General features: G+C 34.4%; 1 protein-coding gene across 1 annotated transcript; it reads right to left on the bottom strand.

Moving 5' to 3' along the window:
• Nucleotides 1-2,737: 2,737 nt before the first annotated feature.
• LOC146955206 (uncharacterized) lies at nt 2,738-3,622 on the bottom strand. Its single transcript, XM_085708143.1, has one exon. The coding sequence runs from the start codon at nt 3,620-3,622 to the stop codon at nt 2,795-2,797; it is 828 nt and encodes a 275-aa protein (XP_085564269.1). The 3' UTR covers nt 2,738-2,794.
• Nucleotides 3,623-18,133: the final 14,511 nt, after the last annotated feature.

The raw sequence follows: 18,133 nt of genomic DNA, 5'->3' as shown, positions 1-18,133 counted from the left end.
AATGATAGTAAACCTTCCATACATTTCATCTATGGTTTCGGTTTCTTTCATTTCGAATAGTTCAAATTTACGAACACCAATGTCAATTCTTGTTTCTTTTACATGACTGGTGCCTTCATGATGTATTTTTAGTGTATCCCAAATTTGTTTGGCATTTTTGCATTCTTGTACTCTATCATATTCTTCCCTGCTCAAAGCCATGGTTAGAAACAATTTAGCTTTAAAATTTAATAACATTCGCTTACCTTCCTCTTCTGACCAGTCTTCCTTACTCTTTACATTCAGATCTTCATCATATGGAATATAGTCTCCATTTTCAATTATGGTCCACATGTGATTATCTTGTGATTGTAAAAATAGTTTCATTTTTCCTTTCCAGTAATAGTAGTCTGCTCCTTCAAAGAGCGGTGGTCTGTTTGAGGAACCTCCTTCGGACATAAATTTTATTTTAGACATATTTTCTTTTCTTGGATCTTCTACACCGTTGGGTGTTTAGGCTTTGAATTTCCTTGTACACCGTTGGGTGTTTAGGTTGTGTTGAGACTTTTCTTCTGGATATTTTTCCTCCTGCACCGTTGGGTGCGTAGGCTTTTTAGAGGCAGTGCTCTGGTACCAATTGAAGTAAAATATTTTCACAAGAAAGGGGGGTTTGAATTGTGACCTGTTTAAAATATGCCTGATAAAAAATTTCTCAAGTATATATACTTGGATTAGGTTAGTATGTCAATTAATAAAAATAATATTGTGAAGTGTGTGAGACAAAAATAAAAGAGATAGGGAAAAGAAAATCACACACAAGAAGTATCCTGGTTCACCCAATATAGGTTAGTCCAGTCCCCACAATCCTGTGAGATTATCCACTAGGTAGTTGTGTTAAGTAATGTTAACGACAACTCCTCTTTTGTCTTCTTTTTACACAAATGAGTAACTTTTACTCTTTGCTAGATCCGACTGATCTTTCCTGCAACCGAGTAAATCTACCTTTGCTTTTACAACCAAACAACAAACGAGAACAAATCACCCTTGCTAGATCTACCTAATCTATCCCTACAAACGAGTGATTTAAGCCTTGTTGTTTACACACTTGTTACCTACAAGCTTTACAACCCAATAAGAAATAAATTCTTACTTGGACCAAATATCAAATAAAATGAGTAGTGCTTTACTAAAAATAGCTCAAGAACAAAAGAGCAATTTCTAGTTCACTGGAAATAAAAAGAGAGAGCTTTGTGTATTTTTGCTTGAGTGTATATTGCTTTGCTTTCTCAAAAATTCGGTACTTTCCTTTGTGCTGAGAGCTTTGTATTTATAGGCAAATTCTCTTCTTGGTGAGCATGTGTGAGATGCCATAATTTTTAACTCCCACGTGAGGAGCGTATGTCTCGTTCCTGCTCTTTCTTTCTTCACGTTTGCAAATTTTCCATGGTCCCACATGTGCATAATTAGCCAACAAGAAAGAACCTTGTTTTAGTTCTTATCCATTCATTTTCTTCCACGTGTGCTTACCAAAAGATATTATTCATCCTTGCTTTGCTCCTTCTCACGTGTAGAATTCTTTGAGCAAAACAGCTCACTATGTATCATTCAATTCTACGTGTAGTAGCTTGTGTGGTAGTAGTACAAAGATATTTTTCAATGCAAGCTGGTTTCCTATTTCTCTTGTTCCATTTTACAGCTTAAAGCCCAATTTTGTTTGTACTTGCATGCTACCATTTGATTGCATAGGAAGTGGTATTAGAGATATGTAAAACCAATATTCAAAACCAGTTGTTGTATTGAGCTTGTGTATGCCAACGTGCTGCTCAATTTTGTGCATGTCCAATTTCATCCAATTCAATCTTAACCAAATATTTCTTGCTTTGATCATTGTATGAGATGCTCAAATAATTTTTTAGGGAACTTGGTTATATCAATCCTTTTGAGTTTAAGTTCCTGCAACTAAAAATACTCATACAAAATGTTAAATACAATAATATCAGAATTCATTTATAAAATAAAATCTAAATATATTTTTTCATCTTTAAAACTAAAATAGGAATTTATGAATATTTTCTCAACATTCTCCCCCTTTTTGACGATGACAAAATATATTAGAATTTGATTTATAAATGTGTTCCGATTAAGCTCCCCCTCAATTTGATGCAAATCTTTTGAGGTCTTTTTAAAAGAAAAGGATTACTTGTTTTTTTTTTTAAAAAAAAAAACTAGGCTCCCCCTCAATTTGATATTCTTTGTAAAAAGAATTAAGTTATATTAATAAGATACAACAAGTCTTTTTACCGAATTGATTTGAAAAGGATGATAGGGACCCTTTTTTTTTTTTTAAACATAGTCATACTTTTCTTAACAATAATATTTATGTTAATCAAAGAAGCTAAGTGACTAATTAGAACAGAATGACTTGTATTTTACAAAGATAGAATATTTAAGATGCATAAATCATTAAAGTTCCAAATATTATTACATAGGCTAAATGACTATTAGAACATTCAGAACTTGCATTTAACATGGATAAGGACCAAAATACATATAACTTAGAGATTCCATTTTTAGCAATAACCTGCTAAAGTACAAAAGACCATTTCTAAGATTCTTAGCTAGAAACAGAAAGACATATAAATACTAAAGGATAAGGCACCCATGTGCTTAAGGGTCTACAACCAAAACATATAAAGGGCATTTTCAAATTTTCAAATTCATTTCATGCAAGTATTAACGTAAGACACTTGCTTTGCTTTCTCCCCCTTTTTGTCATCTTCAAAAAGATAGCACAAGATACCATAGACATAGCATGCTACTGCTGATTTGGAGGTGGGTTGGATGAAGAACCAGGATCATAGCCAGGAGCAGGAGCAGACATGCCAAAGTATTGAAACATGAATGACACAAAGCACTCACGCAAATTGTTCACATCTCCTCGAAGAGAGGCAACCTCAACAAGTATCATCTCATTGGAGATGATTGAGTTTGTTGGTTCGATTGGAGTATCCCTTTTTGGAGAAGTTTCAGTGGACTTAAAGCTGTCAAAAGAGCTGAAATGCGAAGGAATGGGAATATCACTCAAAAGAGGTTTGTCATCCTTTGGAGAATGAATGAACCTGTTTAAGCAAGAGGAACCAAACAGAGCAGAATTTTCGCAGTTAGGCAGAGGAACTGTAGGAATAGGAGTTGGTTCGACATTTTCTTCAAATGACAGTTTAAGATCAGTTGAGACGTTTGGATCAACAAAGTGATGATAAGTGTTAGGAACATCTAGAGGAGCGGATTGTGTGGACAAGTGACTTTCCACGATAACTGCATTCACGAGACTTAGGAGTGGATTTTCTTCTTCTTCCTCTTTGAGAAATTTTTCTTGTGAAAGTGGAATCTGATGCAAACCTAGGGTTTCAGTACCGTCATGAAGTTTGATGTGAGCGATGTTCCTACGATTGAATGGTTTTAGATTCTCTTCGGTTGTTTCGCCTATGAAGGAAAGTTTGAATTCATGGAAAATTTTGGTAAGAGCCATAGAGTAGGGGAGACCACCGTTCCCTTTTGTGTCTTTGATTGCACCGATCATGTGTCTAATGATCAAATATGGAAGGTTGATCCTTTTTCCACGAGTTAAATGATACAAGATCATGAGATCATTATCATTAACTCTATACCTGTTGCTGCTGCGAGGCATGAGACAGTGAGTGCATATATTATGCAGAATCTTGTACTCGTTTTTCAAAGAAGTTACAACAAAGTCTTTGGCTGGCTTGACATTACCAAAAAACTCATTTAACACAGTGTTCCTGTCAGAAATAACCTTATCATACCATTTCCTTCCAAACAGTTTTACACCAGAGTTAGGTATATTGAGAACTTTAGCAAGGATGTCAGTGGTTACAATGATTTGAGTTTGATTCATGAAGCAGATGATAACATCATGTCCTTCAAGCACTTCAGCAGATGAGTAGAATTGTTGAACAAGATTTGGATAGATTACTTCATCTAACTCGCAAAACTCTTTCCACCCAATACTGGTCATTACATCATCAATCACGATTTTCTTAGATTTCATATCCTCAAAGTCAAAGGATTTGCTTTCGCAAAGAGGTCTTGAAAAAATTCCAGGAGCTGGGTTTGTTAGATAAGGATTCAAGATCATTTTTTCTTTAGTGTTGACAGGTTTTGAGATGATATCTTCCAACAATTTTTCTTTCTTGGCCACTTTTCGATCGTACGGTAAAAAGGCTAAGGGAGATGTTTTGAGTCGTTTGGCAGGGTGTTGAGCTTGGATGCAAGAGTTTGATTCATTTTCAAGATCAATGAAGGAAACTTTTGAGGGTTTAGTTGATAGTCGAATGGATTGTCTGAGTTCATTTGAGAAGGATTGTTTAGGTTTGTCGTTTGGTGTTGGTTTGAAAAACTCATCAAAGGTTTCAGTTTTCACTGGAGCTGAAGTTGTGATGCTTTTTGGTGGTGAGAAAGAGTAAGGATCCTTGTGTGATTTAAGAATGATGTTTGAAGGAATGGAGAGTGATTCAGAGAGATAGGTGAAAGAAGCTGGAGGGGTCGATGGTGGTGAACAATTAGGAGAGGAAAGAGTGGTTTGATCAACCGAAAGAAGAAGTTCAGAGAGGGTTTGTTTTGAGTTTTCCATTTGGTTAGGTTTTGAGAATAAGGTGAATGACTATGGATGAAAGGATTTTTATGGGGAGGAGAAGGATTGGTGGAGTGGACAAGATTGATGGTTTTGAGTTGATGTTAAGCGCAGAGTTATGTCTGCGTAACCAGAAAAGAAAATGATGAATTTTTTAGGTTAGCCTTTTGTTTAAGGGGAGATCAAAGAAATGAACGGTCAAGATTTGTTTAGGGGAAAGGATCTTGTCGGATTAGTGTTTTGAAAATGGAAGAGAGAGATATAGGTGAGTTGAGATAAAAAAGGAGAGAAATTAGCTCAAATGAAAATTAGGTGGAGTAAAGGAACGATTTTTATGGAAAGAAAAAAATGCAGTATTAAAAAATTTAAAACAAACATATACAAAACAATCTGGTCGAGTGTGATGGTAGAAGAAAATTGGTTTTGAAGCATGAGTGCTAAGAGAAATATAATTAAAGAATTTCCTTCTTTAATTCACGTGAAGGTAGGAAAGACAATTAAAAGTCATTAACACTTCAAAATATACATTTAAAAAAATAAAGGTTTTGTAAAAATCAAAAGTTCACGTAAAAAAAAATTGATTAAATAAAACATGGATTCTTAATTATTTTTAATTTTTCTTTTAAAAATAAAAACCGATCTTCCACTAAAGGTTTTGTAAAAATATCAGCTAATTGATTTTCTGTGTTAATGAATAAAAGTTCAACTTCCTTTTTATTCACATGATCACGAATAAAGTGATGTTTTATTTCGATGTGTTTAGACCTGGAATGCTGAATGGGGTTCTTTGATAAATTTATAGCACTGGTATTATCACATAATATTTGAATATTTGCGTACCTGAAAGAGAAATCCTCTAATTGATTTCTAATCCATAATACCTGAGAGCAGCAGTTTGCAGCGGAAATGTATTCAGCCTCTGTGGTGGATAGTGCTATAGTACTTTGCTTTCGACAACACCAGCTGACTAAAGCTTCTCCGAGGAGTTGACATGTGCCACTTGTACTTTTTCTTTCTATTTTATCTCCGGCGTAGTCAGCATCACAATATGCCATGAGGTCAAAGTGTGTTCCCTTTTTATACCATAGACCGACACTTGGAGTGCCTACAAGGTATCTGAAAATTCTTTTAACTGCAATGTAGTGTGATTCTTTTGGTGCAGTTTGAAATCTAGCACATAGACCAACTGCAAAAACAATGTCAGGTCTACTAGCAGTTAAATATAAAAGTGATCCAATCATTTCTCTATATTCTTTTTCAGGAAAATCTTTTCCATTTTCATCTTTGTCAAGATTTGATGAAGGATGCATGGGAGTAGTCATAATTTTGGCTTCATTCATCTTATATTTTTTAAGAAGATCATTGACATATTTTTCCTGACAAATAAAAATGCCATCTTTATGTTGTTTGATTTGCAATCCCAAAAAGAATTTAAGTTCTCCCATCATGCTCATCTCAAATTCACTTTCCATGAGTTTTGAAAAATCATCACACATTTTTTCATTTGTAGCTCCAAAAATGATATCATCGACGTACACCTGTACGATTAATAAATCATTTTTGTCAGTTTTTCTAAAAAGTGTGGTATCAATTTTTCCTCGTGAAAAACCATTTTTGAGTAAAAAGATGCTCAATCTTTCATACCAAGCTCTTGGAGCTTGTTTAAGTCCATAAAGAGCTTTGGTTAGTTTGAACACATGATTTGGTTTTTCTAAATTTTCAAAACCTGGAGGTTGATGAACATAAACTTCTTCGTTTAAAAAAACATTTAAGAAGGCACTTTTTACGTCCATTTGAAAAAGTTTTATGCATTTATGTGATGCATATGCAAGAAGGATTCTTATGGCTTCAAGTCTAGCCACAGGAGCATAGGTTTCATCGTAGTCTATGCCTTCTTGTTGATTATAACCTTGAGCTACCAATCTGGCTTTGTTGCGTGTCACTTTTCCTTCTTCATCTAATTTGTTTCTGAATACCCATCTTGTACCAATGATGGATTGAGTTTGAGGATTAGGTACAAGAGTCCAAACTTGGTTTTTCTCAAATTGATGTAGTTCTTCTTTCATTGCTTCGATCCATGAATCGTCTATGATTGCTTCCTTTATTGATTTCGGTTCAATTTGAGATATCATTGCAAAGTCATTTGTTTGAAAGGATCTTCTTGTTCTTACTCCATCTGCGGTTTCACCAATTATTTGTTTTTGAGGGTGATGATCCACAATTCTCCATGACCTTGGAGGACTTAGAGATACTTCTTCATTTGATGGTTGTTGGAGAGAATTTTCGATGTTGGGATTGTTTTGACTTTCTTCCTCATCTTCTTCATTCAATCTTTCTTGAGTCTCAAGTTCCTCAAACTCATCAAATTTTATGTGCATACTTTCTTCTAAGACTTTTGTTCTTAAATTAAACACCCTGTATGCTTTTGAAGTAACAGAGTAACCAAGAAATATAGCTTTGTCTGATTTGAGTCAAATTTTCCTAGGTTATCTTTGTTGTTTAAAATATAACAATAACATCCAAAGATATGAAAATAAGAAATGTTTGGCTTTCTTTCTTTCCAGAGTTCATACGGGGTTTTGTTTAAAACTCTTCTTATTGAAACTCTATTTAAAATATAGCAAGATGTATTTATGGCTTCTGCCCAAAAATATTTCTCAACATTTGATTCATTTAAAATGGTTCTTGCCATTTCTTGCAAAGTTCTATTTTTTCTTTCTACAACTCCGTTTTGTTGAGGAGTTCTAGGACAAGAAAAATTATGAGATATCCCATTATCACTAAAGAATTGTTCAAAAGAGGCGTTTTCAAATTCTCCTCCATGATCACTTCTTACCGAGATAATGTTAGTTTCCTTCTCATTTTGAACTTTTTTGCAAAAGGTTTGAAAAGCTTCAAAAGAATCATTTTTGTGTTTTAAAAATAAAACCCAAGTGAATCTGGAAAAATCATCAACGATTACAAAGCCATATTTTTTTTCCACCAAGACTTTCTATTGAGATAGGTCCAAATAAATCTATGTGAAGCAGTTCAAGAGATCTTTTTGTTGAAATAAAATCTTTTGGAGGAAAACTACTTCTGACTTGTTTTCCTCTGACACATGCTTCACATATCTTATCCTTCTCATAGTTAATCTTAGGAAGTCCTCTTACTAGATCAAGTTTTGATATTTTAGAAATTGTTTCCATACTAATATGGCCAGCCCTTTTATGCCAAATCCATTTATCCTTTTCAAGAGATATAAAACATGATTCGACAGGCAGTTCATCTAGGTATAGAGTGTAAACATTTTTATTTCTTGATCCTGTAAACAAGATTTTTCCTGAAGATATTTGTCTTACTTCGCATGTGTGAGGTTTGAATATTACTTCAAGACCACTGTCACACAATTGACTGATGCTAATCAAATTATGTTTTAATCCTTCTACATATTGAACATTTTCAATTTTTGCGGAGTTTATCTTACCAATAACTCCTATACCTTTAATCCGAGATTTTTCATTATTACCAAAGGTTACCAATCCTCCTTCTTTTTTAGTGAAGGAGAGAAAGCTTTGTTTATCTCCAGTCATATGTCTTGAGCATCCACTGTCCAAGTACCAAGGCTTTTTCTTGACTGTTATGAGACATTCCTGCAGTAGAAGTTAGTAATCCCTTAGGTACCCATATTTTTTTGGGTCCTTGATGGTTAGTGTTGTTTTTACGAGTTTCCTTTTTATGAATATGAGAATAACTATTTTTCAATTTTTGTGAAGCAAGTCTCTTTCTTTTTCTGAAACAAAAAGGTTCAAGATGTCCATATTTTTCACAATATGTACATTTGTATTTTTCACATGTTTTTGTACCTTTTTCAGGAATAAAAAAATTCTCATAAAGTTTTTGTTTTTGATTAGTTTTGAACCCTATACATGCTTTATCAAAAACACTTACTTGTGATCCCATGATTTTTTGAAATGTTTCAGTTGATTTAACAAAATTTGAGATATCATTTTTTAGTTGTGAAACATTTTCTTTTAAAATAATGTTTTCCTTTTGAGAGTCATTTTTATTTTCAAAGACTTCTTTTGATTTAGAATTCTCAATCAGATTTTTGTTCTCTTTTTCCAACATTTCTTTTTCCCTTTTTAGTTCAAGATTTTCATTTCTCAATCTTTCACATGTTTGTTCTAAAATTAGAGAGTTATGAAAAAGATTATCAAACAAATATTCAGTTTTTTCACATGACGAGCAAGGATCAGGATTTACCTCTTCATTGTCTGATTTTGCCATTAGGCAAAGATCTACTTGTTCATCTTCATTTGTTGGTTCTTCCGGTTCATCCCATGTAGTTAAGAAGGATCTTTGATTTGATTGGAAGTTATTTGATTTTCTTTTGTTTAGTGGACATTCATTTTTGTAGTGTCCAAGTTTGTAGCAGCCGTAACAGGTAACTTGACTTTTGTCAAGTTCAGTCTTTGTGTTTTCTTTTCTTGCTGGAAAATTTCTTTTGTTTTGATCTCTTCTTTGAATCATTCTTTGAAGTTTTTTGGTGAGAAGAATGATTTGATCTTGATGATCTTCTTCATCGGGTTCTTGTTGTTGATTGTCAAAATCCATTTCTAGTTCTTGATTTTGTGATTCTAGATTTGTCTTGAATGCAATCATTTTGCTTTTGTTTGAGGATTTGTCCTCTTGCAAAAGAACTTCATGTGCTTTCAGAGATCCGATAAGATCTTCTAATCTGAGTTTTTTCAGATCTTTTGCTTCTGTTATGGCTGTTACAATATGTCTCCAAGATTTTGGGAGACATCTTAAAATTTTTCTTATTCTCTCATGGACTGTAAAGTCCTTTTCAAGAGAACGTAACTCATTCATAATGATAGTAAACCTTCCATACATTTCATCTATGGTTTCGGTTTCTTTCATTTCGAATAGTTCAAATTTACGAACACCAATGTCAATTCTTGTTTCTTTTACATGACTGGTGCCTTCATGATGTATTTTTAGTGTATCCCAAATTTGTTTGGCATTTTTGCATTCTTGTACTCTATCATATTCTTCCCTGCTCAAAGCCATGGTTAGAAACAATTTAGCTTTAAAATTTAATAACATTCGCTTACCTTCCTCTTCTGACCAGTCTTCCTATCTCTTTACATTCGCTTATCTTGTGATTGTAAAAATAGTTCCATTTTTCCTTTCCAGTAATAGTAGTCTGCTCCTTCAAAGAGCGGTGGTCTGTTTGAGGAACCTCCTTCGGACATAAATTTTATTTTAGACATATTTTCTTTTCTTGGATCTTCTACACCGTTGGGTGTTTAGGCTTTGAATTTCCTTCTACACCGTTGGGTGTTTAGGTTGTGTTGAGACTTTTCTTCTGGATATTTTTCCTCCTGCACCGTTGGGTGCGTAGGCTTTTTAGAGGCAGTGCTCTGGTACCAATTGAAGTAAAATATTTTCACAAGAAAGGGGGGTTTGAATTGTGACCTGTTTAAAATATGCCTGATAAAAAATTTCTCAAGTATATATACTTGGATTAGGTTAGTATGTCAATTAATAAAAATAATATTGTGAAGTGTGTGAGACAAAAATAAAAGAGATAGGGAAAAGAAAATCACACACAAGAAGTATCCTGGTTCACCCAATATAGGTTAGTCCAGTCCCCACAATCCTGTGAGATTATCCACTAGGTAGTTGTGTTAAGTAATGTTAACGACAACTCCTCTTTTGTCTTCTTTTTACACAAATGAGTAACTTTTACTCTTTGCTAGATCCGACTGATCTTTCCTGCAACCGAGTAAATCTACCTTTGCTTTTACAACCAAACAACAAACGAGAACAAATCACCCTTGCTAGATCTACCTAATCTATCCCTACAAACGAGTGATTTAAGCCTTGTTGTTTACACACTTGTTACCTACAAGCTTTACAACCCAATAAGAAATAAATTCTTACTTGGACCAAATATCAAATAAAATGAGTAGTGCTTTACTAAAAATAGCTCAAGAACAAAAGAGCAATTTCTAGTTCACTGGAAATAAAAAGAGAGAGCTTTGTGTATTTTTGCTTGAGTGTATATTGCTTTGCTTTCTCAAAAATTCGGTACTTTCCTTTGTGCTGAGAGCTTTGTATTTATAGGCAAATTCTCTTCTTGGTGAGCATGTGTGAGATGCCATAATTTTTAACTCCCACGTGAGGAGCGTATGTCTCGTTCCTGCTCTTTCTTTCTTCACGTTTGCAAATTTTCCATGGTCCCATATGTGCATAATTAGCCAACAAGAAAGAACCTTGTTTTAGTTCTTATCCATTCATTTTCTTCCACGTGTGCTTACCAAAAGATATTATTCATCCTTGCTTTGCTCCTTCTCACGTGTAGAATTCTTTGAGCAAAACAGCTCACTATGTATCATTCAATTCTACGTGTAGTAGCTTGTGTGGTAGTAGTACAAAGATATTTTTCAATGCAAGCTGGTTTCCTATTTCTCTTGTTCCATTTTACAGCTTAAAGCCCAATTTTGTTTGTACTTGCATGCTACCATTTGATTGGATAGGAAGTGGTATTAGAGACATGTAAAACCAATATTCAAAACCAGTTGTTGTATTGAGCTTGTGTATGCCAACGTGCTGCTCAATTTTGTGCATGTCCAATTTCATCCAATTCAATCTTAACCAAATATTTCTTGCTTTGATCATTGTATGAGATGCTCAAATAATTTTTTAGGGAACTTGGTTATATCAATCCTTTTGAGTTTAAGTTCCTGCAACTAAAAATACTCATACAAAATGTTAAATACAATAATATCAGAATTCATTTATAAAATAAAATCTAAATATATTTTTTCATCTTTAAAACTAAAATAGGAATTTATGAATATTTTCTCAACACCGACAGGATAGTCAAGTCATAAACCTTAGCCTAAAGATGAGGCCAACTGCTAGTTGAAAAGCATTAAGAGCAAAGCATATATAAATTAAATTACCTATTGAACCATAAACTTAATAGAAAACTTTAAGCTTATTAAGTCCAATGGTCCCTGATGTCAGGTCATCTTACATTATTCTTAACATGTTTTTTCAGTCAATTTCAGTAGGTTTTAGCAGCAAAAAGGAGGAGTATTAGAACGATTGCTTATGATTTCGGGACTTTTGTAATGTTTTCTATATTTGAATCTGTAATTCTAGTTTTCCCGAAACATAGCAATTTTAGGGGGTTTTTGAAGTAATTCACGAAGAAATCATGCAAATCGGCAAATCAAAAACATCTGAAGAATTGTCAACACTTTGGGAAGATCAAGAATGAATATTCAAGAGGCCTCAGGAGACTTTATATAGGGAGAAATTCTGTTCCCAAGTTTCGAGGCAAGTTATTTGAAGACGAAGACCTAAAAACGACGAAGATCAGAGAAATTGGGCCCGGAAGCACACTGTAACGCCCGTCTTAATTATTTAATTAATTCAACGAAGTTTAATATATATATTTATATATATATATATATATATATATATATGATTATATGATTTATAGATGAATTATGTGATTTGCAAGATTGATGTGAGGTATATGATGTTGTGAATTATTATGTTGAGTGACTTATTTTATTACTAAATAAGATAAGATATGAAAAGAAAATAAAAATATTAGAATTTGGGCTGTGATGTGAAAAGAGTATTTTTAGAGGTGTAAAGAGAAATTAGAAGTGAGGTTATAAATAGAAGGAGTTAGGTTGAGAAAAGTTTTTAGGCAGAACATACATTTTTGGAGAAAAGGGAGAAAAAGTCAGAAAGAGAGAAGAACAAGAGGAGGCTGTTGATTTTGATCTATTACCGGGTAAGGGTGAGACCAACTTTCAATATTATTAAGGGTTTAATTCTGTAGAATGAATTTAACATGATTAGGTTGAGTTTTGGTGAGAATTGGGATTAGGGTTAAAGACTGATTTGATGATTAAACCATGAAAAGATGTTAGATTGATGCAAAATTAGTGTACAGACCTTAGATATACATTCGAATGTTGATTAGATGCTATTTGGATGAAAGAATCATGAAAATAGGTGAAAAGTTGTAATTTTTAGGTTTCTGGCCGTACTGACATTCATCGCTCGCAACTGCGAGCAAGAACACTCGCAACTGCGAGCTAAGAACCAGAGCTCGCCACTGCGAGAAATACAACTCCCAACTGCGAGTGACCTGTAAGCTCGCCATTGCGAGCAGGATAGCTCGCCATTGCGAGCAAGGACTTTAGGAATCCCAGAATGCACGCTTTGCTCGCCGTTGCGACCAAAGTTACTCGCCACTGCGAGTTAGGCTGTTAGTTGCCCAAAATTGTCCCGATGCGATCCTTTCGCACGTGTAGTCATGAGTTGATCTTAGAAGTAAGAAAGAGGGTTGTTTAGGATACTTTCAGAAGTTCCAAGAGTCTGTTTAAGTGACTGATATTAGTAGTAATGATGTATAAGAATTATTTATGATGCTTTATGATGATAAGTTGTCATGATTCATTTCCTTTAATGTTGATATGTTATTTTAAACACTGCTATATGCTGTAATTGTTGTTGGTTGCTGCTGTTGATTGTTAAAGTCTTGAAGTTGCATGAGTCGGTCTAAGTTGCAAGAATTTAAGAAGTTGTCCATGATTATGGAGTTGTATAAGATGTTCATGTTGTTGTCTAAGTTGTAGGAAGATTGAGTCCATTGCATACTCATTAAAGTTGGGGGCTTTAGGCCCGACAGCCTTTGTGCTCATTAAAGTTGGGGGCTTTAGGCCCGGCAGCCTTTGTGCTCAAACTACGTTGGGGGCTTTAGGCCCGGCAGCTTTATGCTCACACGTTGAAGAGCCTAATTACGCTCATTTATGTTGTTGAATGGTACAACATGCATTTGCATATCAAGAAGTTCACGATGGTTTAAGTTGTTAAGTTGTTAAGTTAATAAGAGTTGCATTGTCAAGATGAGTCATGTTGTCGAATCAAGTGTTAAGTTGAACATGATATTTAATGATGATGATATATGATGATGGTATTTGATTATGAAATGATAATATGCTAAGTGATAAATGTTTGATATGTTAATAAGGTTTTATGTCGCTAAATGCATTTAATGAATTACATGCTTAATTTATTGACTGTGAAATCTCACCCCTTCTGCTTGAAAATGTTGCCCTTCGTATGGATAACTTGCAGGTAATAAAGACTAGAAGTGTTCGTGAGTGGACTCCTCACTCGTGTCTAGGTGCTCTGATACGTAACGGGATGGGGACTTGCTTTTACTTCTATTCCTTACGTGTCTTTTATGAACCTTTTTGAATAAATATTGAACTAAGACTCATGAGATTTTGATGAGGCCTGCGTGCCAAGACTTTAGTATGCTGAACTATTTTCCGCTGCATGATTTTAGATTTTGAAGTTGAATTTGAAAGATAATTATTATTATCCATTTTATGATTTAAAAGAAGTATGTGACATTCCGTTTGTGATTAAAATACTCTGATTTATGATGATTTTTTTTTAGTTGGGAAAAACGGGGTGTTACACACACAAGAATGCGCATAGGGCATGAAAATGCAATACCATGCGCCTAGGGCATATGTGATGCGCCCTAAGCATCTGAAAATGCAGGGGCGCTGGCGTAATTTTATTCTTTTTTGTGGGTAAAACCCACATTTTTAGCCCAAACCCAGTTAGAAATCTCCACTATAAATTCTAGCCTTCATCATTCAGAATTTCTCGTTCAGAACTATGATAGTTCAAGAGGAAGCCTACGTTGGAGCTTCAGGAGAGAATCTATCTTCTCCTTGATTTTCCAGGGTATGTTTTTATCTTTAGTAATTTATTTTTAGTTACCATGTGTAACTAAATCTTTTTAGGTTAGAGTTCTAAGATGAACTTCTGTATATTTTTGTTGGATATTTATTTAATTTAATATCGTTTATATTTTATTTATTCTTTTGTTCGCTATTAAGTTTTATTTGGAAGTAGTTTATTTTCGTGATAGGTTCAACCCTAGATTAGGTACTTAGGTTGTGACAGGGCCTAATATTGTTATCACTAACTGGATGCTTATATCTTGATATTTATAGCACTTTACTGATAACTATCTATCTAGGAAATAAGTGATTATTAATTAGCCAAAGATGCCACATGAATTGTTGACCCTAGACGTAGGTGCTTAGTGGCTGAAAACTATTAAGACTGGGTGGTGCCCCACCGAACCTAGGAATTAACTGGTTAGTAATTAGGGAAACAAGTGCCTAGCTGAAGGAAATAAGCTGTAACTTAATATTACCATTCTCTTGAAACCCTTAGTAAGGTAGACGTAGATTAGGGCTGCCCGTTTGTAGAACTACTAAGAAAGCATAGAGAGAGTGTGTTATGAGTGTCCTAAGATTCATAGATTGGCAGACCTAAGGGAACCTTGGCCTTCTTTGCCTTGGGAAACACTGGAAAACCAATTTAAGTTTATGTTTCAATTACCTTTGAATTAGCAAGACCCCGCACATAAGGATCACCGTGCGATCAGCAGGTGCAGTTAGCCATCAGAGGGATAGACCAAAGTAGGTTAGTAACGTCCCAACGGCCTCATCACTTGTATAGTCTACCTAAGATAAATAAACGCGACATTACGGTCATTTATTATTCAACAATATATATAGAGGGGATTCGAAAAATCCTAACTGTTGCTTACTTTTCTGCAACCAAAACAGGTAAACTTACTCTGTTGCAAACAGATAAAAATTGCAACTAAACTTTTATACCGTCAATATTACAAAAATAAGTAACGCGAATTGTTTGGACAAAAGGACAATCCCTGTGGATACGATACTCTACTTATCACTTTATTACTTGGTTAACGATTGTTACACTTGCCATATCCGACCATCAGTCCCCTAATTAATTTCCAATTTTCATTTTGGTCTCATAACTAATAAAACCCACGTTTCGGCTCCTCAAGTTCACATCTGTTTGTCAAATAAATCCATGTACGTTAACTTTAACCACAAATGTCTATGGTGGACCAACATTATAGTTACTCCGTCATAGACCTTATTAATTCTTTCAATTTTAACCCTTTGATCTTTTTTCAAGAAAGAGGAATGTTCGATCATGGAAGTCTAATGTATCTTCCAGTGAACCATCAACACTTAATTGTTTTTCCATTTCTTCATCATCTCCCCTCAACTACTTCATCATCTTCATATAATCTTCAACAACATTCATAAGAAAACCGAGAAAATCTAAAATCTAAAATCATTCACCTCTTCTTCATTCTTCCACCATTCTCAATTCATTCCAATAAAAATTCACTCTCTCTCTGTCTTTCTCTCTTTTCTCAATTTCAGATTCATTCATGTTAATACAAAGATTTTTTTTTTTTAAATCATCATAAAAATTAAGCTAATTCATTTTATAGGTTTATGGTCAAAAGTTTCAATTTTTATTTTTATTTTTAAGCTCAAAGGGGGGTAGAAAAAAATTAATTATTTTACATGGTTCATTTTATTTGGCCAAGTAGATTTAAACTCAAGTGAAAACATGAGCTTGATTCTTTCCATAACTTTTTTTTTTTACGGTAAAACAACTTCATTCAATAGATTAAGCAACAAGCATTACAAACAGATTGAGACACTTGAATTGGGGCATTCACCATCCATTGTCGAAAAACAAAGTTGAGAGAAAAGCTAACACATACATAGTTGATCATACACATAGATTGTTCAAAAGCCCAAAGGACATAACCAAACCAAGAACAACAAACTAGCATCAATTCATTCAACCTCTTACAAACCCGAAACCTGGCAATATAAGAATGAGAATCCGCAGTCTTTTTTCCAATCCAATTACAGATAATTTCTTTGACTTGTGTTCGCACAATTCGACTATCATTGGTCTCAAAATTGTCCAATTTTTCCAAATGTTTGAAAACTGGTGGATGAGTAAAGAAGTTGTTGCAATGGGAGTCAGCCTTGTAGGCTTCCTTAGTCACTATGAATTGCCAACATACATTGGATACTTTGTTCCAAAAGACATAACCCTTTTGGGGCTTTTTGTCAAACAACAAGAGTGCAACCTTAAACCAGAAAAAATAGAGACATAAACTAGGAAAAAAAAACTAAATGCATAAGCCATATCTGAATGGACCAAGGACAAGAAACCGTGGAAACTCCATGGTGAATTTGAAGGTGGTCGAATGAGTGCCAAGAGTGAAGCAACAGTAATGGATTCATCAATTTTGTCAAGACTCTCATAGTTCGGTGGCGGTGGCTCGGATGGAGGTCGTGAAGTCAGGAGAGGAAGTTCATGTTTGGCTCGCGGTGGCCAGAGAAGATAATCTCTTGGGGTCGACACCACCATCAAATTTGGACTTTTGTTGTGGTTGTCACAAGCAGGAAAAATGGAGGTCGTGGATGATGTTTGTGGAAGGGTCATGGTGGTATGGGATGGCATATGACTGAGGCATGATGGCAGTGAAGTGGTTATTGAGAAACATGGCCTTGAGAGTAAAGGGGAGGGACTAGGAACACCTAGGTGCAGCGACCCATATGGTCGGGAAAGGCAAATCACGAAGATCTGGGTTGATTTGCCACCACTGAACCAAGGTGAAACCCTAGTTTAGGTGGCTGAAATCATGTTAAGTTTAGAGAGAAGGTCAACCTTCTCTCAAAAAACACATGGGGCTACTAAATCAGTCTAATGTAATCTTTCCATGACTTAAATATACATTTAATCATGGCAAAATTCATCAAAACAACAATATAAAATACAACCAATCGCTTATTTATTTGGTAGAAATTAGGGTGCACAAACTTATCGGCCAGGTCTAACGTGATTGAAAAATCAATAAACATGCTTTAGCGGTGGTTCACAATGGTTGACAATTGTCTTTCACAAATGTGGGAGGTCTAACTGCAAATACACTCTAACACTCATGTCATTAAGACTCAAGGTACTTTGAGGTAATTTCTTGAAATGAGGCTGGCTATCCGATTTCAGTGTAGATTGCTCTATTTATAGACCCTTGGAGTGGACAAGTCAATTTTACCCTTATGACTTGATGGTCGGTTGACCATTCGATCATATGAGGGGCTTTTAGTGTGTTATACGGTGCCTAGTAGCTCTTTGCCAATGCATGTGATCTGCAGCTATGAATAGACATCTTATTTGGTCTAAGCTCGATAATAAACTCTAGGTCTTGAGGATTGTGCCTTTGTCTGGTGCAGGACATACTTATTGAAACATTTTACCCAAAAAATACTTCATAATTAAAATTAAAGATAAAAGCGTATGTATCAATCATTAAATCATATTCTTACATTGGTCACAACTATGTGAACCCATAAGCGCACATACAAAAAATATAATTAATTATTTTAAAAATATAATTTATTTAATTATTTTCATGTGTAAATAAAATATACCCAAATACAATTTCAAAATACACTTATATGATCAACTAAGCATTTTCCATCCGAAACAACATGCTTTTAAAGGAAGCAAAATATCGTAGTCTACTAACAATATTAATAAAAAAAA

The sequence above is a fragment of the Medicago sativa genome, chromosome 1 (genome assembly GCF_051527215.1).
Source record: "Medicago sativa cultivar Bolivia chromosome 1, Bolivia_mono, whole genome shotgun sequence".
Lineage (NCBI taxonomy): Eukaryota > Viridiplantae > Streptophyta > Magnoliopsida > Fabales > Fabaceae > Medicago > Medicago sativa.
This window is presented reverse-complemented; position numbering and strand designations above follow the sequence as displayed.